The sequence below is a fragment of the Oncorhynchus kisutch genome, linkage group LG1 (assembly GCF_002021735.2).
Source record: "Oncorhynchus kisutch isolate 150728-3 linkage group LG1, Okis_V2, whole genome shotgun sequence".
NCBI classification, from domain to species: Eukaryota; Metazoa; Chordata; class Actinopteri; order Salmoniformes; family Salmonidae; genus Oncorhynchus; species Oncorhynchus kisutch.
In genome coordinates, this window is record NC_034174.2 from 1,804,223 (window position 1) to 1,831,847 (window position 27,625).

Sequence of the window (27,625 nt, forward strand, 5' to 3'; positions counted from 1 at the left end):
AACCACTAGTCTACCTGACCCGCCACTCTAACCACTAGTCTACCTGCCGCCCTAGAAAGGTATACACTGAGTCAAAGTCAGTCATATCAGTGTTACAGCGTGAAGCGACACTGGCTACAGGCCCTCTTATTTACATAAAGACGACAGAACTGAGACGAAAAGAGAACTATGGGACTGGCGAGAGAGAGAGAGAGAGTGAGAGAGAGAGAGAACTTCCATCTTGTCTTCTCAGCTGTATAGAGGAGAGAAACCTCAGGTCCAGGTTTCCCCTGTAAATAATGACACTATAGACTTCAGCATGCATGGAAACCATCAGGTCAGGTCCATAATGTGATTTTATATGGCTCAGTAAGGGTTGATACCATTGGATGAAACTTATACTTGAATGTTTACCCAGCACGGTGAGTTTTTTTGCTGGTTTAGTTTTTACATCAAGTTTATCAGACAACGGAAGGACTCACAACCTGAAATTCACGCCGTGGGCGGTAGCCTCACTCCACTCTTAGCACTCTGGGAAAACAAAGACATGTAACAATGAAAAAACAGCACTCTGGGTAAACAAAGACATGTAACCATGAAAAAACAGCACTCTGGGGGAGGCCGAGCCACAGATGAACAGAATGTTAAGAAAATAGAAGCAAAAGAAAATGCAGAAAGAAAATAAGTAAGTCTAGAGAAGATGTCTTCAGAGATGCAACATATACTCCTGATCCACTAGCTTGGGCTGGTCTAGAGTTGCAGAAATTCTGTAACTTTCCCAATTTATTCTGAAAAACCGGGTTGGAGGACTCGCGGAATCAGGAGAGGAAAAAGCATGAAATCCTCCAACCATGATTTCTTGCCAATCTGGGAATTTGGAGAAAATTACAAAAATGTCGCAACCTTAGCTTGGTCACAAGGACATGGTCATTACCAACTAGTTAGCTAGAGCTAGCTAAAACCCTTACAGATCTGGCAACCAGACTGGTGTAAATTAGCTACAAGAAAGAATCATCTCTGGACTGTAGAATGTATAGATTAACCATAACCTTCAGAGTTTTACTGGGCTACATGATCTTGTCATGAAAATGACTTCTGACTAGGGTTTGCAAAACTTTCCATAAAATTCCAAGGTTTTCCAGAAATCCTGGTTGGAGGATTCACAGATTTCCTGGTTTCCTGGTTATTCCAATGGGATTTCTAGAAAAACAAGGAGTTTTACAGTGTAAATGTAAAAAAAAGGGGATACTGCTATGGTAGGAGACTGTAAGACATCTCTGAAGTAGCAGAAGCTGACAGAGGACAGTGACTCACGCCCAGCGGGAGAGGTAGGAGAAAGGGCATTGGACAAGGACACGTGACTGGGACTAGAAACATTGGTTACATCCTGGTTCTGACTGGTGGTGGAGGACTGTCTCCGTAGCTGGCCCTGATAGGAGCTGCCGCTCTTGAACGTGTTCACCACATCGATCTGGAGGAGGAGAACACAAGACAGGCTGCTCAGAAAGACAGACATGCTATGGTAGTATGACAGACACACAGGTTGTGACAGACAGGCTATGGCAGTACGATAGACAGACCGGTTGTGACAGACAAGCTATGGAAGCACGATAGACTGACAGTTTGCAGCAGACAGGCCAAGGTAATAAGCTAGACAGACAGGCTACTCCGGGAGGGAACTTGGTTTTTCTAACGTACATGTAGGTGAGACATCTATCACAATGATCAGGGTACTGGCCCAGAGTCACTGAGTTTCTATCACGATCAGATGGAGTTGACGTGATGCCGAGTTTGGTTTAAAGCTTCCAGATGTCAACGCCATGGCCGTGTCAGCGTCTGCCAGTGGCTGGATCATCTCAGTTAACACAGAACTAAAGTCTTTCGTAATTAGTTAGCTGCTCCATTAAGTTCTGAGTCCATACGTGATAAGAGAGAATCAAGAGATGTGCTAGAATGAGGAGCGGAACAGTAACAAGGAGCTCCACCGTCTCTCTTTGCAAGTGTCAAACTAAATGTCCCCTCCTGAAAATCAAAGATAACAGATGCTGGCACCTGGGAAACATTAGATCTAATGCTGCTGCTCTTCTACTGCTGCGCTTCACCCCAAACATCCCATCCCATCCTATCCCATCTTATCCCATCCCATCTTATCCCATCCCATCCCATCCCATCTTATCCCATCCCATCCTATCCCATCCCATCTTATCCCATCCCATCCCATCCTATCCCATCTTATCCCATCCCATCCCATCCCATCTTATCCCATCCCATCCCATCCCATCCCATCTTATCCCATCCCATCCCATCTTATCCCATCCCATCCCATCTTATCCCATCCCATCCCATCCCATCTTATCCCATCCCATCCCATCTTATCCCATCCCATCCCATCTTATCCCATCCCATCCCATCTTATCCCATCCCATCCCATCTTATCCCATCCCATCCCATTCCATCCCATCTTATCCCTTCCCATCCTATCTTATCCTATCCCATCCTATCCCATCCCATCCTATCCCATCCCACCCTATCCCATCCTATCCTATCCCATCCTATCCCATCCCATCCTATCCCACCCTATCCTATCCCATCCTATCCCATCCCATCCTATCCTATCCCATCCCATCCCATCTTATCCCATCTTTTCCCATCCCATCCCATCTTATCCCATCCTATCCTATCCTATCTTATCCAATCCCATCCTATCCCATCCCTTCCTATCCCATCCCATCCATTTCTATCCCATCCCATCCCATCCCATCCCATCTTATCCCATCCCATCCCATCCTATCCCATCCCATCTTATCCCATCCCATCCTATCCCATCTTATCCCATCCCATCTTATCCCATCCCATCTTATCCCATCCCATCCCATCCTATCCCATCTTATCCCATCCCATCCCATCCCATCTTATCCCATCCCATCCCATCCTATCCCATCTTATCCCATCCCATCCCATCCTATCCCATCTTATCCCATCCCATCCCATCCCATCTTATCCCATCCCATCCCCTCCTATCCCATCTTATCCCATCCCATCCTATCCCATCCCTTCCCTTCCCATCCTATCTTATCCTATCCCATCCTATCCCATCCCACCCTATCCCATCCTATCCTATCCCATCCCATCCTATCCCATCCCATCCTATCCCACCCTATCCTATCCCATCCTATCCCATCCTATCCCATCCCATCCTATCCTATCCCATCCCATCCCATCTTATCCCATCTTTTCCCATCCCATCCCATCTTATCCCATCCTATCCTATCCTATCTTATCCAATCCCATCCTATCCCATCCCTTCCTATCCCATCCCATCCATTTCTATCCCATCCCATCCCATCTTATCCTATCTTTTCCCATCCCATCCCATCTTATCCCATCCTATCCTATCCTATCTTATCCAATCCCATCCTATCCCATTCCATCCCATCTTATCCCATCCTATCCTATCCCATCCCATCCCATCCTATCCCATATTATCCTATCCCATCCCATCTTATCCCATCCCATCCCATTCCATCCTATCCCATCTTATCCCATCCCATCCTATCCCATCCCATCCCATCCTATCCCATCTTATCCTATCACATCCCATCTTATCCCATCCTATCCCATCCCATCCTATCCCATCCCATCCTATCCCATCTTAACCCATCCCATCCTATCCCATCCCATCTTATCCCATCCCATCCCATCTTATCCCATCCCATCCCATCCCATCCCATCCTATCCCATCCCATCTTATCCCATCCCATCCTATCCCATCCCATCTTATCCCATCCCATCCTATCCCACTCCTACTGCTGCTCTTCGCCCCACACATCCCAACCCATTCCAATAGATGCTACAGTATATTTTATGTCCTCTAGAAATTAGTTTCCTGGAGACCTAAGTCATGTGTTCCTGGAGGAGCTTCAGGAAGACAACTTCTACTGTAGTCTACCATCTACTATCTACCAGACACCTTCTACTGCAGTCTACCATCTACCATCTACCAGACACCTTCTACTGTAGTCTACCATCTACCAGACACCTTCTACTGCAGTCTACCATCTACCATCTACCAGAAACCTTCTACTGCAGTCTACCATCTACCATCTACCAGACACTTTCTACTGCAGTCTACCATCTACCAGACACCTTCTACTGCAGTCTACCATCTACCATCTACCAGAAACCTTCTACTGCAGTCTACCATCTACCATCTACCAGAAACCTTCTACTGCAGTCTACCATCTACCATCTACCAGACACCTTCTACTGCAGTCTACCATCTACCATCTACCAGACAGATTCTACTGTAGTCTACCATCTACCATCTACCAGACACCTTCTACTGCAGTCTACCATCTACCATCTACCAGAAACCTTCTACTGCAGTCTACCATCTACCATCTACCAGACACCTTCTACTGCAGTCTACCATCTACCATCTACCAGACACCTTCTACTGCAGTCTACCATCTACCATCTACCAGACAGATTCTACTGTAGTCTACCATCTACCAGAAACCTTCTACTGCAGTCTACCATCTACCATCTACCAGACACCTTCTACTGCAGTCTACCATCTACCAGACACCTTCTACTGTAGTCTACCATCTACCATCTACCAGACACCTTCTACTGCAGTCTACCATCTACCAGACACCTTCTACTGCAGTCTACCATCTACCATCCACCAGACACCTTCTACTGCAGTCTACCATCTGCCATCCACCAGACACCTTCTACTGCAGTCTACCATCTACCATCTACCAGCCACCTTCTACTGCAGTCTACCATCTACCATCTACCAGACACCTTCTACTGCAGTCTACCATCTACCATCTACCAGGCACCTTCTACTGCAGTCTACCATCTACCATCTACCAGACACCTTCTACTGCAGTCTACCATCTACCAGACACCTTCTACTGCAGTCTACCATCTACCATCTACCAGACACCTTCTACTGCAGTCTACCATCTACCATCTACCAGACACCTTCTACTGCAGTCTACCATCTACCATCTACCAGACACCTTCTACTGCAGTCTACCATCTACCAGACAGATTCTACTGTAGTCTACCATCTGCCAGAAACCTTCTACTGCAGTCTACCATCTACCATCTACCAGACACCTTCTACTGCAGTCTACCATCTACCAGACACCTTCTACTGTAGTCTACCATCTACCATCTACCAGACACCTTCTACTGCAGTCTACCATCTACCAGACACCTTCTACTGCAGTCTACCATCTACCATCCACCAGACACCTTCTACTGCAGTCTACCATCTACCATCCACCAGACACCTTCTACTGCAGTCTACCATCTACCATCTACCAGCCACCTTCTACTGCAGTCTACCATCTACCATCTACCAGACACCTTCTACTGCAGTCTACCATCTACCATCTACCAGGCACCTTCTACTGCAGTCTACCATCTACCATCTACCAGACACCTTCTACTGCAGTCTACCATCTACCAGACACCTTCTACTGCAGTCTACCATCTACCATCTACCAGACACCTTCTACTGCAGTCTACCATCTACCATCTACCAGACACCTTCTACTGCAGTCTACCATCTACCATCTACCAGACACCTTCTACTGCAGTCTACCATCTACCATCTACCGGACACCTTCTACTGCAGTCTACCATCTACCATCTACCAGACACCTTCTACTGCAGTCTACCATCTACCATCTACCAGGCACCTTCTACTGCAGTCTACCATCTACCATCTACCAGACACCTTCTACTGCAGTCTACCATCTACCATCTACCAGACACCTTCTACTGCAGTCTACCATCTACCAGGCACCTTCTACTGTAGTCTACCATCTACCATCTACCATCCACCAGACACCTTATACTGCAGTCTACCATCTACCATCCACCAGACACCTTCTACTGCAGTCTACCATCTACCATCTACCAGACACCTTCTACTGCCGTCTACCATCTACCATCTACCAGACACCTTCTACTGCAGTCTACCATCTACCATCTACCAGACACCTTCTACTGCAGTCTACCATCTACCATCCACCAGACACCTTCTACTGCAGTCTACCATCTACCATCTACCAGACACCTTCTACTGCAGTCTACCATCTACCAGACACCTTCTACTGCAGTCTACCATCTACCATCTACCAGACACCTTCTACTGCAGTCTACCATTTACCATCTACCAGACACCTTCTACTGCAGTCTACCATCTACCATCTACCAGACACCTTCTACTGCAGTCTACCATCTACCAGACACCTTCTACTGTAGTCTACCATCTACCATCTACCAGACACCTTCTACTGCAGTCTACCATCCACCAGACACCTTCTACTGCAGTCTACCATCTACCATCCACCAGACACCTTCTACTGCAGTCTACCATCTACCATCTACCAGACGCCTTCTACTGCAGTCTACCATCTACCATCTACCAGACACCTTCTACTGCAGTCTACCATCTACCATCTACCAGACACCTTCTACTGTAGTCTACCATCTACCATCTACCAGACACCTTCTACTGCAGTCTACCATCTACCATCTACCAGACACCTTCTACTGCAGTCTACCATCTACCATCTACCAGACACCTTCTACTGCAGTCTACCATCTACCATCTACCAGACACCTTCTACTGCAGTCTACCATCTACCATCTACCAGACACCTTCTACTGTAGTCTACCATCTACCATCTACCAGACACCTTCTACTGCAGTCTACCATCTACCATCTACCAGACACCTTCTACTGCAGTCTACCATCTACCATCTACCAGACACCTTCTACTGCAGTCTACCATCTACCATCTACCAGACACCTTCTACTGCAGTCTACCATCTACCATCTACCAGACACCTTCTACTGCAGTCTACCATCTACCATCTACCAGACACCTTCTACTGTAGTCTACCATCTACCATCTACCAGACACCTTCTACTGTAGTCTACCATCTACCATCTACCAGACACCTTCTACTGCAGTCTACCATCTACCATCTACCAGACACCTTCTACTGCAGTCTACCATCTACCATCTACCAGACACCTTCTACTGCAGTCTACCATCTACCATCTACCAGACACCTTCTACTGCAGTCTACCATCTACCATCTACCAGACACCTTCTACTGCAGTCTACCATCTACCATCTACCAGACACCTTCTACTGTAGTCTACCATCTACCATCTACCAGACACCTTCTACTGCAGTCTACCATCTACCATCTACCAGACACCTTCTACTGCAGTCTACCATCTACCATCTACCAGACACCTTCTACTGCAGTCTACCATCTACCAGAGACCTTCCACTGTAGTCTACCATCTACCATCTACCAGACACCTTCTACTGCAGTCTACCATCGACCAGACATCTTCTACTGAGCACTTACTGTAGAAGTGTCATGCAATATGTCTAAGGAGGAGGAATACTGCAACAAATGGATTTAGATACAGGTATAATAGGAAAGGTCCTACTAGTATCCTTGTGGTACTCCACATTTAGATACAGTAGCCAAACACCCCAACAGGGTAGAGATGGATCTGAGTAGGTAGGTGTCTAATGCCCAGGGTTACTTCAACAAATACATCTATCTAGTAGTATCTGGTATCAGGTAGAACCTTTATGTAAAGTTTCTTAAGGCCAGGGATCCTAATATGGATCCTTGAGGTACTCCAACACTATTTCTCATTAAAATCCACTCGGATAGGTGTAAAATAGATTGAAATTGCAATATTGTTTCCAAATGTTTGTTAAGTTAAATACATCGCTGTCATCTTGAAAAGTCACCGTGTACTCGGTCCATATATATTTCATGACAGTAGTATTTTCACAGTGTAATCTATCGGTCTTTCCCTCCCACAGCTTGTCATTGGTTCCTCTTTCTCTCCCACAGCTTTTCATTGGTTCCTCCGTCTCTCCCACAGCTTGTCATTGTTTCCTCACCTGAGTTTGAATGCGATTGAGCCCCCTGAACCAGAGGACCTGTCCACGTCTCAGCTCCCTCTCCGCGTGGTCAATCTCCTCATTGTCCTCGTTCATGTCTTCGTCTCCAGGCATCTCGTTCTTCTTGGTCAGCTGGCCTGCCCCTCGCAGGAACCGTAGCTTGCTGTTAGGGATGGTGGCGATCACCTTGGGGGGGGGGGGGGGGGGGGACACAAGGGGGAAAGAGGAGAGATATGATTCTGAGACACAGACAAGGGGGAATGAGGGAGATGTATATTTCCCCTAAGCAGGGTTGAAATGCTAAAAGATCTCAGATACATGACTAAATGTCATGTTCATGTTTCTTTAATGAAAACATAATAATGCATTTAGCATGTTGTTCTATACAAACATTTTAGTTCACATGGGTCCTAAACATGGAGAACAATAATATTAAGCAACAGACCAAATATAAACAAATGACTATACCTATGTTCAGGGTTGTTAAGTTACAGTGGCTGCAGACAGCATTCACATCCCCTTGACCTTTCCACATGTTGTTGTGTTACAGCCTGCATTTCAAATGTATTACACTAGCCTACTCAGAATACCGCATAACGTCAACGTGGAATTATGTTGCTCAGATTTGTTGTAATTTTGTATTTTTTAAATTTTTACAAATGAATAAAAAAAAAATGAAGATCTGAAATGTCTTAAGTCAATAAATATACAAGCCCTTTTTTTAATGCCAAGGAGAAATAAGTTCAGGAGTAAAAATGTTGATTAATAAGTTTCATGATTGTTGAATGACTACCTCATCTCTGTAACCCACACATACAATTTTATCTGTAAGGTCCCTCAGTCGAGCAGTGAAAGTCAAACACAGATTCAACCACAAAGACCAGGGAGGTTTTCCAACACCTCGCCAAGAAGGCCACCTATTGGTAGACGGGTAAAGATTTAAACAATCTGACACAGAATTTCCCTTTGAGCATTGTGAAGTTAATAATTACACTTCGGATGGTGTATCAATACACCCAGTCACTACAAAGATACAGGCGTCCTTCCTAACTCAGTTGCCGGAGAGGAAGGAAACTGCTCAGGGATTTCACCATGGGGCCAATGGTGACTTTAAAACAGTTACAGAGTTTAATGGCTGTGATAGGAGAAAACTGAGGATGGATCAACAACATTGTAGTTACTCCACAATACTAACCTAAATGACAGAGTGAAAAGAAGGAAGCCTGTACAGAATAAAAGTATGCCAAAGCATGCATCCTGTTTGCAACAAGGCACTAAAGTAAAACTGCAAAAAAATGTTTCAATGTAATTCACTTTTTTTTCCTGAATAGGAACTGTTATGTCTGAGGCAAACTCAATACAACACATTACTGAGTACCACTCTCCATCTGTTCAATACAACACATTACTGAGTACCACTCTCCATCTGTTCAATACAACACATTACTGAGTACCACTCTCCATCTGTTCAATACAACACATTACTGAGTACCACTCTCCAAAAAATGTAGAACTAGGAACATAGTCCTTGGTTCACTCCAGACCTGTCTACCCTTGACCAGCACAAAAACATCCTGTGGCGTTCTGCATCAGCATCGAACAGCCCCCGTAATATGCAACTTTTCAGGGAAGTTAGGAACAAATGTTCACAGGAAAGCTAAGGCTAGCTTTTTCAAACAGAAATTTGCATCTTGTAGTACTAACTCAAAAAAATTCTGGGACACTGTAAAGTCCATGGAGAATAAGAGCACCTCCTCCCAGCTGCCCACTGCACTGAAGATAGGAAACACTGTCACCACTGATAAATCCACTATAATTGAGAATTTCAATAAGCATTTCTCTAAGGCTGGCCATGCTTTCCACCTGGTTACCCCTACCCCAGTCAACTGCCCGGCACCCTCCACAGAAACCCGTCAAAGCCCCCACCATTTCTCCTTTACCCAAATCCAGATAGCTGATGTTCTGAAAGAGCTGCAAAACCTGGACCCCTACAAATCAGCCGGGCTAGACACTCTGGACCCTCTCTTTCTAAAATTATCTGCCGAACTTGTTACAACCCCTATTACTAGCCTGTTCAACCTCTCTTTTGTGTCGTCTGAGATTCCCACATATTGGAAAGCTGCCACGGTCATCCCCCTCTTCAAAGGGGGAGACACTCTAGACCCAAACTGCTACAGACCCATATCTATACTATCCTGTCTTTCTAAGGTCTTTGAAAGCCAAGTTAACAAACAGATTACCGACCATTTCGAATCCCACAGTACCTTCTCCGCTATGCAATCTGGTTTCAGAGCTGGTCATGGGTGCACCTCGGCCACGCTCAAGGTCCTAAACGACATCATAACCGCAATCGATAAGAGACATTACTGTGCAGGAGTATTCATCAACCTGGCAAAGGCTTTCACCACATTCTTATTGGCAGACTTGACAGCCTTGGATTCTCAAATGACTGGTTCTGCCTGGTTTACCAACTACTTCTCTGACAGAGTTCAGTGTGTCAAATCGGAGGACCTGTTGTCCGGACCTCTGGCAGTCTCTATGGGGGTGCCACAGGGTTCAATCCTCGGGCCGACTCTCTTCTCTGTACACATCAATGATATCGCTCTTGCTGCTGGTGATTCTAAGATGCACCTCTACGCAGACGGCACCATTCTGTATACTTCTGGCCCTTCTTTGGACACTGTGTTAACTAACCTCCAGACGAGCTTCAATGCCATTCAACTCTCCTTCCGTGGTCTCCAACTGCTCTTAAATGCTAGTAAAACTAAATGCATGCTATTCAACCGATCACTGCCCGCACCTGCTCGCCTGTCCAGCATCACTACTCTGGACGGCTCTGACTTAGAATACGTGGACAACTACAAATACCTAGGTGTCTGGTTAGACTGTAAACTCTCCTTCCAGATTCACATGAAGCATCTCCAATCCAAAATTACATATAGAATTGGCTTCCTATATCGCAACAAAGCATCCTTCACTCATGCTGCCAAACATACCCTCGTAAAACTGACCATCCTACCGATCCTCAACGTCGGTGATGTCATCTATAAAATAGCCTCCAACACTCTACTCAACAAACTGGATGCAGTCTATCACAGTGCCATCCGTTTTGTTACCAAAGCCCCATACATTACCCACCATAGCGACCTGTACGCCCTCGTTGGTTGGCCTTCACTTCATACTCGTCGCCAAACCCACTGGCTCCAGGTTATCTACAAGTCTTTGCTAGGTAAAGCCCCACCTTATCTCAGCTCACTGGTCACCATAGCAGCACGCGCTCCAGCAGGTATATTATACTGGTCACCCCCAAAGCCAATTCCTCCTTTGGTCGCCTTTCCTTCCAGTTCCCTGCTGCCAATGACTGGAATGAACTGCAAAAATCTCTGAAGCTGGAGACTCATATCTCCCTCACTAACTTTAAGCATCAGCTGTCAGAGCAGCTCACAGATCACTGCACCTGTACACAGCCCATCTGTAAACAGCCCATCTATCTTCCTACCTCATCCCCATACTGTATTTATTTAGCTCCTTTTCAGCCCAGTATCTCTACCTGCACAGTCACCTCCTGTACATCCTACCATTCCAGTGTTTAATTGCTATTTTGTAATTACTTCGCCACCATGGCCTATTTATTGCCTTAACTCCCTTATCTTACCTCATTTGCACTCACTGTATATAGACGTTTAGTTTTCTTTTGTTCTACTGTATTATTGACTGTATGTTTTGTTTGTTTCCATGAGTAACTCTGTTGTTTGTGTCGAACTGCTTTGCTTTATCTTGGCCAAGTCACAGTTGTAAATGAGAACTTGTTCTCAACTAGCCTACCTGGTTAAATAAAGGTGTTCTCAACTAGCCTACCTGGTTAAATAAAGGTGTTCTCAACTAGCCTACCTGGTTAAATAAAGGTGTTCTCAACTAGCCTACCTGGTTAAATAAAGGTGTTCTCATCTGACCTACCTGGTTAAATAAAGGTGAAATAAAATTAAAATAAATGTAATTTTCAATGCATTTCTAAAAACATGTTTTAGCTTTGTCATTGTGGTGTATTGTGTGTAGATGGGTGACAGAGAACAATCAATGTAATAAATTTTGAATTCAGGCTGAAACACAAACAAAATGTGGAATCAAGATTTGTAAAGGTATGGTCAAATCTATGTAAAGGTTTGTCAAGGCATACACATGTATATTTTTAGGTATATAAAGATATATTTATTTATAGGAATGTGAATATATATTTATAGGTATGTCAATATATATTTATAGGAATGTCAATATATATTTATAGGAATGTCAATATATATTTATAGGAATGTCAATATATATTTATAGGAATGTCGAGGTATTCTTACCTGTCCCCAGACTAACTCTCCCAGTCCAAGGAAGGTACACCAGCCCCACTTCTCCAAATCCAGAGGAGTACAACTGAACGGCTTCCCTCCAAACTGTACGATCACAATCTGTAAACACACAGATAGGAAACTACATTACGAATCTGCATGATACCTTAGCATCAACACAAACACAGTGCTTCAATTGGGCCGGAAATCCATGGAGCTGGATACCTGCACCTCAAGTTTCCTACCACACACAGACACACCCACAGACACACCCACAGACACACCCACAGACACACCCACACCCACAGACACACCCACAGACACACCCACAGACACACCCACACACACACACACACACACACACACACACACACACACACACACACACACACACACACACACACACACACACACACAGGGGGAAACATAAAACATCCAAACCGAACAATATCTAGAATTACATCCAGACGTGAAATAATTCCCTCTTTGCTCCCAGCCGTATGTTTGCGAGGCTTCAGTGATCAGGATCTGTTTTGGTATCTTGTATTGGACTAAGTATCAGGTCAGGAAAAGCTTCAATAAGCTTCAAGTGCTAACCTTTGTCTGCGTCCCCAATGGAACCCTATTCTCTATGTAGTGCACTACTTTAGACCAGGACCCATAGGGAATGTTCCTACCTGGATGGAGAAGGTTCTTACCTGGATGGTGAATGTTTCCTACCTGGATGGCGAATGTTTCCTACCTGGATGGCGAATGTTTCCTACCTGATTGGAAAAGGTTCTTACCTGGATGGAAAAGGTTCTTACCTGGATGGAGAAGGTTCTTACCTGGATGGAAAAGGTTCTTACCTGGATGGAAAAGGTTCTTACCTGGATGGAAAAGGTTCTTACCTGGATGGAAAAGGTTCTTACCTGGATGGCGAATGTTCCTACCTGGATGGCGAATGTTCCTACCTGGATGGTGAATGTTCCTACCTGGATGGTGAATGTTCCTACCTGGATGGCGAATGTTCCTACCTGGATGGCGAATGTTCCTACCTGGATGGCGAAGGTTCCGAAGACGATGGAACAGAAGATGGGGTTCCTGAAGATTCCGTCGAAGACGTTCCTCTCTCCGTGGATCTTCCTGGCGTTGATCTCATTGAAAAGCTGCATGAGGACGAAGGTGTTGAAAATGATGGTGTAGTGTTCTGACGGAGGGGAGTGGAGAGGAGCGTGACGACCACTGTCTATGTCAAAGATCTGCTCACCTGAGATAGTAAGAAAGAGAAGGAAGAGAGAGAGAGAGAGAGGTATAGAGATGTTAAGCTGAAGTTTGTAGGGGCTAAAGTAAGCTGAAGTTTGTAGGGGCTAAACCGGGGCAAAACCGAACCATGAATTGCAGTTTCTCGCGGCCCATACACTACTTTCAGGGTGTAAAATCCTCAATTTTCCCATTTACAAGTGTCTACCTATACTTAAGATACTTTTGCTAAACTCTTAACACAGCAATACATCACACAATTAGACAAATACTACATTTTCTGCTCCAAACCAAATTCTGTTCATTAACTTACAATTCTACATTTCAAAATGCAAAACCGTGGCTTCCAATGTAAGCATTTTAGAAACGTGTTAATTGATATTCTGTGGAGAAAAAAAACATGAATTGTGTTCATTTGTGTTAATGGTCCACAACAGATGGATGTTGTGCTAATTGTGTTTTAGAGTTTTAAAAATGTGACTACAGGTTGGACAAAAGGATGTTAGCGAGATTGTAAAAAATGAAAGAGACCAAGGTGTTTCTTGTCCCGAAATCCCGCTTATCAGACAGGTTGAAGCCTGCTTGACAGAGATGCTAAGCTGCTAGCCATCAAGCTAACTAAGTTGGTAGCAGATGAGTTTTGCAATGGAGCCTTCGTTGTCTGGAGAAATAAATAAACGGTTCCACCGCTCTAGAAGCTCTATCTTTTACGCACTGTTTCGGGACAAACCGGAAGACTCAGAGTTCCAATGGGGCAATTGTTATTAACTTGCCGAGGATTATAGGCTTGAGGTGGCTTCATTGATGACTCAGGTCGCCAGCCTTTGTAAGAAACTGGGGAAAATGCAGGGAGGAATGTTTACATTTTCTATGCCAGTGGCTGGACGGCGTTCACGCTTGTTGGATGCATCTCCGCCTTGTTGTTTGTCGTTGCCAACATCTGAGTGGAGTCAAAAGAACACAGCAAGAGAAGCAAGACAATCAACGATCAGCATGTCACCCATGGAAGCCGAAGACAGCGACTTCCCGCAAAGCAGTCTACACTCCTAGCAAGAGGCCCGGTACAAACAACTTATAGTTTCGCTGTCCTGGAGCCTGATCTTCCTGCACCCTAGTCACTGAGGGTGCCTGTGTCTGCCCCAGGAGCAACGGGCTTAAGTTATCCTGCCTCTCGACCGTCCATAAAGGGTTCTCTGAATCCTGAGAAGCGTGGGAGTCAGCGGATTTCCTCGTCCTTCTCGCCAGCCGTGATTCTGGACAGCTCCTTGGTAAGAAATGTGACCGTTCCTGGTGCAAAAATAATGTCCTATCCCAGAGCTCGAGTAAATGACATTATTAAGCTGCTCCCAAATTTACTACGTCAGGACATGGACATTGATTGTATCGTAGTCCATGTGGGTTTTAAAGACATTACGAAGGGCAGTTCTGAAAAGTTGATACTGGATATTAAAGAGCTGATTTTCTCTGCTAAACACTAACAAAATAGCCATCATATCTGGCCCTGTTCTCTGAATAGTGGCATTGAACATTTTAGCAGGATTCTTTCTCTTCACAACTGGCTACGTGATTATTGCAGCTCAATGGGTGTAACATTTGTTGACAATTTTGATACATTTCGGAAACAAAACACGTTTTATAATATCTGACCAAATTATGAAAGACGAGCATTGTAATTTTAAATCCCGTAAAGTTAGTGTGGAATATAGGTGAAATAATGATTGTTGTCTTTCAACAAAGACAAGCCACAGGGGTCTGACAACTTCGATGGGAAATGACTGAGGAGCGGATGATATTGCCACATCTTCAATTTAAGACTTCAAATATCTTCAATTTAAGACTACTAGAAAGAGTGTGCCCTCAGGACTGGAGGGAAGCTAAAGTCATTCCGCGAATAAGAATAGTAAAACCCCCTTTACAGGCTCAAATAGCCGACCAATCAGCCTGTTAATAACCCTTAGTAAACCTTTGGAAATAATGGTGTTTGACCAGATACAAATGCTATTTTACTATAAACAAATAAACAACTTTCAGGAGGATATTCAACAATTACAGCACTTACACAAATGAGAGAAATTGATGATACAAATATTGTGGGGGCTGTTTTGTTAGACTTCAGTGCCGCTTTTGACAATATCGATCATAGTCTGCTGCTGGCAAAACGTACAGTTGATTCCGGAAGTTTACATATACCTTAGCCAAATACATTTAAACTCAAGTTTTTCACAGTTCCTGACATTTTAATCCTAGTAAAAATTCCCTGTCTTAGGTCAGTTAGGATCACCATTTTATTTTAGAATGTGAAATGTCAGAATAATAGTAGAGAGTGATTTATTTCAGCTTTTATTTCTTTCATCACATTCCCAGTGGGTCAGAAGTTTACATGCACTCAATTAGTATTTGGTAGCATTGCCTTTAAATTGTTTAACTTGGGTCAAATGTTTCAGGTAGCCTTCCACAAGCTTCCCACAATAAGTTGGGTGAATTTTGTCATATTCGTTCTGACAGAGCTGGTGTAACTGAGTCAGGTTTGAAGGCCTCCTTGCTCGCACACGCTTTTTCTATAGTTTTCTATAGGATTGAGGTCAGGGCTTTGTGATGGTCACTCCAATATCTTGACTTTGTTGTCATTATGCAATTTTGCCACAACTTCAGAAGTGTGCTTGGGGTCATTGTCCATTTGGAATACCCATTTGCGACCAAGCTTTAACTTCCTGACTGATGTCTTGAGATGTTGCTTCAATATATCCACATAATTGTCCTTCCTCATGATGCCATTTATTTTGTGAAGTGCACCAGTCCCTCCTGCAGCAAAGCACCCCCACAACATGATGCTACAACGCTACAATGTGCGTCATGGTTGGGATGGTGTTCTTCGGCTTGCAAGCCTCCTCCTTTTTCCTCCAAACATAACGATGGTCATTATGGCCAAACAGTTGTTTCATCAGACCAGAGGACATTTCTACAAAGTACGATCTTTGTCCCCATGTGCAGTGGCAAACAGTAGTCTGGCTTTTTTATGGCGGTTTAGGAGCAGTGGCTTCTTCCTTGCTGAGCGGCCTTTCAGGTTATGTCGCTATAGGACTCGTTTTACTGTGGATATAGATACTTTTGCACCTGTTTCCTCCAGCATCTTCACAAGGTCCTTTGCTGTTGTTCTGGGATTGATTTGCACATTTCGCACCAAAGTACGTTCATCTCTAGGAGACAGAACGCGTCTCCTTCCTGAGCGGTATGACGGCTGCATGGTCCCATGGTGTTTATACTTGCGTACTATTGTTTGTACAGATGAATGTCGTACCTTCAGGCGTTTGGAAATTGCTCCCAAGGATGAACCAGACTTGTGAAGGTCTACCATTTTTGCTGAGATCTTGGCTGATTTCTTTTGATTTTCCCATGATGTTAAGGAAAGAGGCACCGAGTTTGAAGGTAGGCCTTGAAATACATCCACAGGTACACCTCCAATTGACTCAAATGATGATGTTATTAGAAGCTTCTAAAGCCATGACATACTTTTCTGGAATTTTCCATTTTTAACAACACTATCAACAAGGCAGGTCCTACAGGCCCTAGTTTCTACCTTCTTAACAACACTATCAACAAGGCAGGTCCTACAGGCCCTAGTGTCTACCTTCTTAACAACACTATCAACAAGGCAGGTCCTACAGGCCCTAGTTTCTACCTTCTTAACAACACTATCAACAAGGCAGGTCCTACAGGCCCTTGTTTCTACCTTCTTAACAGCACTATCAACAAGGCAGGTCCTACAGGCCCTAGTTTCTACCTTCTTAACAACACTATCAACAAGGCAGGTCCTACAGGCCCTAGTTTTGTCGCACCTGGACTACTGTTCAGTCATGTGGTCAGGTGCTGAAAAAAAGTAACTTAGGAAAATTGCAATTGGTTCAGAACAGGGCAGCACGGCTGGCCCTTGGATGTAAACAGGGAGCTATTATTAAAAATATGCATGTCAATCTCTCCTGGCTCAACGTGGAGGAGAGATTGTCTTCATCACTGCTTGTATTTATGAGAGGTGTTGACATGTTGAACGCACCGAGCTGTCTGTTTGAAATACTGGCGCACAGCTCTGACACCCACCCATACCCCACAAGACATTGCCACCAGAGGTATGTTTGAAATACTGGCACACAGCTCTGACATCCATGTATACCCCACAAGACATGCCACCAGAGTCCCCAAGTCTAGAACAGACTAAGGCACACAGTACTAAATAGAGCCATGACGACATGGAATCATATTCCAGATCAAGTAACTGATGCAAGCAGTAAAAGTAGACAAAAGAAACACATTATGGAAAAGCTGGGACTGTGAAGCAGCACAAACATAGTCACACACACCCCGCTGCCTATAGATTCCAGAACACATAAACTAGCTGTGGTCTAGATGTCTAACCTTTAGATTCCAGAACACATAAACTACCTGTGGTCTAGATGTCTAACCTTTAGATTCCAGAACACATAAACTACCTGTGGTCTAGATGTCTAACCTTTAGATTCCAGAACACATAAACTAGCTGTGGACTAGATGTCTAACCTTTAGATTCCAGAACACATAAACTAGCTGTGGACTAGATGTCTAACCTGCTGCCTTTAGATTCCAGAACACATAAACTAGCTGTGGACTAGATGTCTAACCTTTAGATTCCAGAACACATAAACTACCTGTGGTCTAGATGTCTAACCTTTAGATTCCAGAACAGATAAACTAGCTGTGGTCTAGATGTCTAACCTTTAGATTCCAGAACACATAAACTAACTGTGGTCTAGATGTCTAACCTTTAGATTCCAGAACACATAAACTAGCTGTGGTCTAGATGTCTAACCTTTAGATTCCAGAACACATAAACTAGCTGTGGACTAGATGTCTAACCTTTAGATTCCAGAACACATAAACTAGCTGTGGTCTAGATGTCTAACCTTTAGATTCCAGAACACATAAACTAGCTGTGGACTAGATGTCTAACCTGCTGCCTTTAGATTCCAGAACACATAAACTAGCTGTGGTCTAGATGTCTAACCTTTAGATTCCAGAACACATAAACTAGCTGTGGACTAGATGTCTAACCTTTAGATTCCAGAACACATAAACTACCTGTGGACTAGATGTCTAACCTTTAGATTCCAGAACACATAAACTAGCTGTGGAATAGATGTCTAACCTTTAGATTCCAGAACACATAAACTACCTGTGGACTAGATGTCTAACCTTTAGATTCCAGAACACATAAACTAGCTGTGGTCTAGATGTCTAACCTTTAGATTCCAGAACACATAAACTAGCTGTGGTCTAGATGTCTAACCTTTAGATTCCAGAACACATAAACTAGCTGTGGTCTAGATGTCTAACCTTTAGATTCCAGAACACATAAACTAACTGTGGTCTAGATGTCTAACCTTTAGATTCCAGAACACATAAACTAGCTGTGGTCTAGATGTCTAACCTTTAGATTCCAGAACACATAAACTACCTGTGGTCTAGATGTCTAACCTTTAGATTCCAGAACACATAAACTAGCTGTGGACTAGATGTCTAACCTTTAGATTCCAGAACACATAAACTAGCTGTGGTCTAGATGTCTAACCTTTAGATTCCAGAACACATAAACTAACTGTGGTCTAGATGTCTAACCTTTAGATTCCAGAACACATAAACTAGCTGTGGTCTAGATGTCTAACCTTTAGATTCCAGAACACATAAACTACCTGTGGTCTAGATGTCTAACCTTTAGATTCCAGAACACATAAACTAGCTGTGGTCTAGATGTCTAACCTTTAGATTCCAGAACACATAAACTACCTGTGGTCTAGATGTCTAACCTTTAGATTCCAGAACACATAAACTAGCTGTGGACTAGATGTCTAACCTTTAGATTCCAGAACACATAAACTAGCTGTGGTCTAGATGTCTAACCTTTAGATTCCAGAACACATAAACTAGCTGTGGTCTAGATGTCTAACCTTTAGATTCCAGAACACATAAACTAGCTGTGGACTAGATGTCTAACCTTTAGATTCCAGAACACATAAACTAGCTGTGGACTAGATGTCTAACCTTTAGATTCCAGAACACATAAACTAGCTGTGGACTAGATGTCTAACCTTTAGATTCCAGAACACATAAACTAGCTGTGGTCTAGATGTCTAACCTTTAGATTCCAGAACACATAAACTAGCTGTGGACTAGATGTCTAACCTTTAGATTCCAGAAAATATAAACTACCTGTGGTCTAGATGTCTAACCTTTAGATTCCAGAACACATAAACTACCTGTGGGTTCCAATCTGGCCCACTGTTATTCCAGCACACCATCTCCTTTGTCCATCCTCTCTCTCTCTACTGTCCAATAAATATCCAATTGGAGAGGACTGATAAAAGATAATGACGTACCAACGAACAGCAAGGAGAAGATGATGACCAGCTGATAGATGCCGTGTCCCAGGATGTTCTTGGTCATGGTGCTGGAGATCAGCGGTTTGTTGCGTCCGTACGGCTTCCTCATCAGCAGGGCCTCGGTGGGGGGCTCCGTCGCCAGGGCCAGGGACGCAAAGGTGTCCATTATCAAGTTCACCCACAGCATCTGGACCGCCTTCAGGGGAGAATCCTACAGGGAACACACAGAGATCGTCTACAGGACACAGTTGTGCCAGAGAACACATTAGATACCAGCATCAACTTCAGATCCCGGTGGTTCATACTTATACTATGGATGTGTTTCTACAAATACAGCTTCTGATCCCAGCGGTTAATAGTTATAGTATGTTTCTACAATGGTACAAAGACATACAGGTTTGGTTTCTATTTCACAGGATCGATTAAAACTCTTAACTCCAGCTCCAGTGTCACAGTCATCACCAACCAATGGAATGGCAAGCTAAAATGTGTTGCTCCAAAGGGGGTACAATGCAGGGATGTCCCCTCTCACCCTCACTGTTCATTCCGATTACACTGGTGAGCATGACCTGTGTGATGCAGGCCCCAGTGAAGGCCACTATGACAGCCACCATGTTGACAGTCAGCTGTGTGTTCGTTACCTGTGTGATACAGGCCCCAGTGAAGGCCACTATGACAGCCACCACGTTGACAGTCAGCTGTGTGTTCGTTACCTGTGTGATGCAGGCCCCAGTGAAGGCCACTATGACAGCCACCATGTTGACAGTCAGCTGTGTGTTCGTTACCTGTGTGATGCAGGCCCCAGTGAAGGCCACTATGACAGCCACCACGTTGACAGTCAGCTGTGTGTTCGTTACCTGTGTGATGCAGGCCCCAGTGAAGGCCACTATGACAGCCACCACGTTGACAGTCAGCTGTGTGTTCGTTACCTGTGTGATGCAGGCCCCAGTGAAGGCCACTATGACAGCCACCACGTTGACAGTCAGGTGTGTGTTCGTTACCTGTGTGATGCAGGCCCCAGTGAAGGCCACTATGACAGCCACCACGTTGACAGTCAGCTGTGTGTTTGTTAGCTGTGTGATGCAGGCCCCAGTGAAGGCCACTATGACAGCCACCACGTTGACAGTCAGCTGTGTGTGTTTGTTACCTGTGTGTGTGTGTGTTTGTTACCTGTGTGATGCAGGCCCCAGTGAAGGCCACTATGACAGCCACCATGTTGACAGTCAGCTGTGTGTTCGTTACCTGTGTGATGCAGGCCCCAGTGAAGGCCACTATGACAGCCACCACGTTGACAGTCAGCTGTGTGTTCGTTACCTGTGTGATGCAGGCCCCAGTGAAGGCCACTATGACAGCCACCATGTTGACAGTCAGCTGTGTGTTCGTTACCTGTGTGATGCAGGCCCCAGTGAAGGCCACTATGACAGCCACCACGTTGACAGTCAGCTGTGTGTTCGTTACCTGTGTGATGCAGGCCCCAGTGAAGGCCACTATGACAGCCACCACGTTGACAGTCAGCTGTGTATTCGTTACCTGTGTGATGCAGGCCCCAGTGAAGGCCACTATGACAGCCACCACGTTGACAGTCAGCTGTGTGTTCGTTACCTGTGTGATGCAGGCCCCAGTGAAGGCCACTATGACAGCCACCATGTTGACAGTCAGCTGTGTGTTCGTTACCTGTGTGATGCAGGCCCCAGTGAAGGCCACTATGACAGCCACCACGTTGACAGTCAGCTGGAACTGGAGGAACTTGGAGATGCTGTCGTAGACGTTCCTCCCCCACATCACAGCCTTCACTATGCTACTGAAGTTATCGTCCGTTAATATGATGTCAGATGCCTCCTTGGCCACGTCTGTACCGGCTATACCCTGCAGAGAGAGAAGAGGTATGGTTTAATACCGGCTGAACCCTGCAGAGAGAAGAGGAATGATTTAATAACAGCTGAACCCTGCAGAGAGAAGAGGAATGGTTTAATACTGGCTGAACCCTGGAGAGAGAGAAGAGTTCTGGTTTAATACTGGCTGAACCCTGCAGAGAGAAGAGGAATGGTTTAATACCAGCTGAACCCTGGAGAGAGAGAATAGGTATGGTTTAATACCGGCTGAACCCTGCAGAGAGAAGAGGAATGGTTTAATACCAGCTGAACCCTGCAGAGAGAGAAGAGGTCTGGTTTAATACCGGCTGAACCCTGCAGAGAGAGAAGAGGTCTGGTTTAATACCGGCTGAACCCTGCAGAGAGAGAAGAGGTCTGGTTTAATACCGGCTGAACCCTGCAGAGAGATACGAGGTCTGGTTTAATACCGGCTGAACCCTGCAGAGAGAAGAGGTCTGGTTTAATACCGGCTGAACCCTGGAGAGAGAAGAGGAATGGTTTAATACCGGCTGAACCCTGCAGAGAGAGAAGAGGATTGATTTAATACCAGCTGAACCCTGCAGAGAGAAGAGGAATGGTTTAATACTGGCTGAACCCTGGAGAGAGAGAAGAGGTCTGGTTTAATACTGGCTGAACCCTGCAGAGAGAAGAGGAATGGTTTAATACCAGCTGAACCCTGCAGAGAGAGAAGAGGTCTGGTTTAATACCGGCTGAACCCTGCAGAGAGAGAAGAGGTCTGGTTTAATACCGGCTGAACCCTGCAGAGAGAAGAGGTCTGGTTTAATACCGGCTGAACCCTGCAGAGAGAAGAGGAATGGTTTAATACCGGCTGAACCCTGGAGAGAGAAGAGGTATGGTTTAATACCGGCTGAACCCTGCAGAGAGAAGAGGAATGGTTTAATACCAGCTGAACCCTGCAGAGAGAGAAGAGGTCTGGTTTAATACCGGCTGAACCCTGCAGAGAGAGAAGAGGTCTGGTTTAATACCGGCTGAACCCTGCAGAGAGAGAAGAGGTCTGGTTTAATACCGGCTGAACCCTGCAGAGAGAAGAGGTCTGGTTTAATACCGGCTGAACCCTGCAGAGAGAAGAGGAATGGTTTAATACCGGCTGAACCCTGGAGAGAGAAGAGGAATGGTTTAATACCGGCTGAACCCTGCAGAGAGAAGAGGTCTGGTTTAATACTGGCTGAACCCTGCAGAGAGAGGGGTATGGTTTAATACCGGCTGAACCCTGCAGAGAGAAGAGGTATGGTTTAATACCGGCTGAACCCTGCAGAGAGAAGAGGAATGGTTTAATACCGGCTGAACCCTGGAGAGAGAAGAGGTCTGGTTTAATACTGGCTGAACCCTGGAGAGAGAAGAGGTCTGGTTTAATACCGGCTGAACCCTGCAGAGAGAAGAGGAATGGTTTAATACCGGCTGAACCCTGCAGAGAGAAGAGGAATGGTTTAATACCGGCTGAACCCTGCAGAGAGAGAAGAGGTCTGGTTTAATACCAGCTGAACCCTGCAGAGAGAGAAGAGGAATGGTTTAATACCGGCTGAACCCTGCAGAGAGAGAAGAGGAATGGTTTAATACCGGCTGAACCCTGCAGAGAGAAGAGGAATGGTTTAATACCGGCTGAACCCTGGAGAGAGAAGAGGTCTGGTTTAATACTGGCTGAACCCTGGAGAGAGAAGAGGTCTGGTTTAATACCGGCTGAACCCTGCAGAGAGAAGAGGTCTGGTTTAATACCGGCTGAACCCTGCAGAGAGAAGAGGAATGGTTTAATACCGGCTGAACCCTGCAGAGAGAGAAGAGGAATGGTTTAATACCGGCTGAACCCTGCAGAGAGAGAAGAGGAATGGTTTAATACCGGCTGAACCCTGGAGAGATATTATTGCGGAAGTGGAAACGTCTAGGAACAACAACGGCTCAACCGCGAAGTTGTACAGCTTACAGAACAGGACCAATGAGTGCTGAAGTCTGTCCTCTGTTGCAACAGTCACTGCAGAGTTCCAAAACTAACTCAGGAAGCAACATCAGCACAATGGCTGTTAGTCGGGAGCATCATGAAATGGGTTTCCATGGCCGAGCAGCCACAAACCCAGCCTCAGATCACCATATGAGTGGTGTAAAGCTCGCCTCCAATCATACTTCACCATCCCACAGACCAATCTGGGTTTGGCGTTGCCAAATGAACGCTACCTGACCCAATGCATGGTGCCAACTGTACAGTTTGGTGGATGAGGTCTGGGGCTGTTTTTAATGGTTCAGGCTAGGCCCCTTAGTTTCAGTGAAGGGAAATCTCAATGCTACAGCATACAATGATATTCTAGACGATTCTGTGCTTTCAACTTTGTGGCAACAGTTTGGAGAAGGCCCTTTCCTGTTTCAGCATGACAATGCTCCCGTGCAAAAAGCAAGGTCCATAGAATAACTTTACTGGCCTGCACAGAGCCCTGATCTCAACCCCATTGAACACATTTGGGATTAATTGGAACGCCGAATGTGAGCCAGGCCTAATCGCCCAACATCAGTGCCCGACCTCAACAAAGCTCTTGTGGCTGAATGGAAGCAAGTCCCAGCAGCAATGTTCCAACATCTAGTGGAAAGCCTTCCCAGAAGAGTGGAGGCTGTTATAGCAGCAATGTTCCAACATCTAGTGGAAAGCCTTCCCAGAAGAGTGGAGGCTGTTATAGCAGCAATGTTCCAACATCTAGTGGAAAGCCTTCCCAGAAGAGTGGAGGCTGTAATAGTAGCAATGTTCCAACATCTAGTGGAAAGCCTTCCCAGAAGAGTGGAGGCTGTTATAGCAGCAATGTTCCTACATCTAGTGGAAAGCCTTCCCAGAAGAGTGGAGGCTGTTATAGCAGCAATGTTCCTACATCTAGTGGAAAGCCTTCCCAGAAGAGTGGAGGCTGTTATAGCAGCAATGTTCCTACATCTAGTGGAAAGCCTTCCCAGAAGAGTGGAGGCTGTTATAGCAGCAATGTTCCAACATCTAGTGGAAAGCCTTCCCAGAAGAGTGGAGGCTGTTATAGCAGCAATGTTCCAACATCTAGTGGAAAGCCTTCCCAGAAGAGTGGAGGTTGTTATAGCAGCAATGTTCCATCATCTAGTGGAAAGCCTTCCCAGAAGAGTGGAGGCTGTTATAGCAGCAATGTTCCTACATCTAGTGGAAAGCCTTCCCAGAAGAGTGGAGGCTGTTATAGCAGCAATGTTCCTACATCTAGTGGAAAGCCTTCCCAGAAGAGTGGAGGCTGTTATAGCAGCAATGTTCCTACATCTAGTGGAAAGCCTTCCCAGAAGAGTGGAGGCTGTTATAGCAGCAATGTTCCAACATCTAGTGGGAAGCCTTCCCAGAAGAGTGGAGGTTGTTATAGCAGCAATGTTCCAGCATCTAGTGGAAAGCCTTCCCAGAAGAGTGGAGGCTGTTATAGCAGCAAAGGGGGGACCAACTCCATATTAATGCCCATGACTTTGGAACAAGATGTTCAACGAGCAGGTGTCCACATACTTTTGGTCATGTAGTGTACATTAGCATGTCTGTGGGCTGAGGTGCGTAGAGAGAGCAGGTGACAGTCAAGGAGCCTCACTGGCTGTTCGTCTTGTGATGGTTGAATGGTCATCATGGGCTGCAGAGCAACTCTACTGTCCTCAGAACTGAATCACTATAATCTGATCCCATGTTGTCCTCCTCTCTTAGGCCTAGGCTACTATGTGTTGTAGTTGGTTGCATATTGCTAGAATAATCTGGAAATAGGCCACGGACAGCTTTCCTCAGCTTTCCTCCGCTTATTGTGGCCTAAAATATTTGTCATTCAAAATAAAGTTGTGATTGAGAATAGAGGTTTTTTTTTAGCCCTTTTTTCTCCCCAATTTTGTGGTGTCGGAGGAAACACTGTGCACCTGGCAACCTTGGTTTGCCACAGGAGTTGCTGGTGCGCAATGAGACAAGGATTTCCTTACTGGCCAAACCCTCCCTAACCCGGACAACGCTAGGCCAATTGTGCATCGCCCCATGGACCTCCCGGTCGTGGTTACGACAGAGCCTGGGCGCGAACCCAGAGTCTCTGGTGGCACAGCTGGCGCTGCAGTACAGTGCCCTTAACCACTGCGCCACGCAGGAGGCCCCCGACTGAGATAATTGATCCCGTTTAAAAGCAGAAACTTTAAAACAAACACTTTATTCAAATATTTGGGAAATATTTAATTAGTAGGATTAGGGAACCACATGTAGTGTTTTGTGTTGGGTATTGTGGGTGGTTGTTTCCTGTCTTTGTGTTTTCTGCACCAGATCGGACTGTTTTGGGTTTCACGGTTATGGTTTTGTGTTCCTGTTTGAGTTACCTTATTAAAATAACATGAACTCTAACCACCCTGCGTTTTGGTCCGCCTCTCCTTCCCAGGAAGAAAGCCGTTACACACTTTATTCAAATATGGTTGGAAATATTTCATTAGTAGGATTAGGCTTTGAGCTGTTTGTTTCACAATGGCATGGAAGGATAAAAAATTCCTATTCCTGATCAAACAAGATTCCTATTCCTGATCAAACAAGATTCCTATTCCTGATCAAACAAGATTCCTATTCCTGATCAAACAAGATTCCTATTCCTGATCAAACAAGATTCCTATTCCTGATCAAACAAGATTCCTTGTCTGATCATGAAACAGCAAAAGAGCAGAAATCATCTGCTATTGAAGAGAGAGAACAAACAAAAACAGACAGTTAGTGCTGTTTTGGAGAAACGTAAACATGTCTACATTGTTCCCCAACATCTTTAAATATATTTATTAATATATCTTTAATAAATAGGAATATAATGTAGACATTTACTGCACTGCTGTGTACTGTCTGACTCTGTCCTCTGCTCCTCTGTACTGCACACATTGCAATAAGTTAGGTATCCTCCGTCACATCACAAAGTAATCACTATCGATGACGGCTGTGATTCGTCAGTCATAGAAGATACTATCACAATATCACCTAAGTACGAATATTTACTCATTCATTATTCTGATTTGGGGAAATAAAAGTGTGCAAACTCATCCCCGAAATGTAAATATAGTTACAGATATGGAGATTCAGATAATGGAATAAACATCATTTAGTTATTCCTTATTTTATATGTGAATCTAGCACCATCATATTGTACTGTATGTGCATTGCAGTGATCTCGAAAACAATGTCACAGTATTTCCGATTGTGTTTCTCCCATCTGTCCACTAGGGGGCAGTCCTGTTCCACTGTATCTACAGCAGGGCTGGTGGGGTTACAGTGTAGTAGTGAGGATGCTGCTTGGGTTATACCAGGACATTTCAAGGTTACTAACAATGGATCCATTCCACAGTGAGTCATAGTAGTTGTAGTTAGCTGTAATGCTACATGAATCATAGTAGTTGTAGTTAGCTGTAATGCTACATGAATCATAGTAGTTGTAGCTAGCTGTAATGCTACATGAATCATAGTAGTTGTAGCTAGCTGTAATGCTACATGAATCATAGTAGTTGTAGCTAGCTGTAATGTTACATGAATCATAGTAGTTGTAGCTAGGTGTAATGCTACATGAATCATAGTAGTTGTAGCTAGCTGTAATGCTACATGAATCATAGTAGTTGTAGCTAGCTGTAATGCTACAGTTGTCATAGTAGTTGTTGCTAGCTGTGATGCTACATGAATCATAGTAGTTGTAGCTAGCTGTAATGCTACATGAATCATAGTAGTTGTAGCTAGCTGTAATGCTACATGAATCATAGTAGTTGTAGTTAGCTGTAATGCTACATGAATCATAGTAGTTGTAGCTAGCTGTAATGCTACATGAATCATAGTAGTTGTAGCTAGG

General features: G+C 44.7%; 1 protein-coding gene across 8 annotated transcripts in view; it reads right to left on the reverse strand.

Annotated features, from left to right (window-relative positions):
• Positions 1–27,625, reverse strand: part of LOC109881588 (plasma membrane calcium-transporting ATPase 2) — a 247,987-nt gene that overhangs the window by 8,129 nt on the left and 212,233 nt on the right. For 3 of the 8 annotated variants that reach the window (XM_031828360.1, XM_031827317.1, XM_031827866.1), the window contains 5 exons: positions 21,604–21,795; positions 19,927–20,140; positions 13,318–13,529; positions 12,293–12,400; positions 7,944–8,129 (listed from right to left, as the gene is read on the reverse strand). In XM_031828360.1, the coding sequence (XP_031684220.1) occupies positions 7,944–8,129; positions 12,293–12,400; positions 13,318–13,529; positions 19,927–20,140; positions 21,604–21,795 (912 nt within the window). Of the gene's footprint in view, positions 1–461; positions 511–1,293; positions 1,451–7,943; positions 8,130–12,292; positions 12,401–13,317; positions 13,530–19,926; positions 20,141–21,603; positions 21,796–27,625 lie in introns of all 8 variants that reach the window. The other 5 variants (XM_031830468.1, XM_031829168.1, XM_031830075.1 and 2 more) reach the window with 5 other exon arrangements.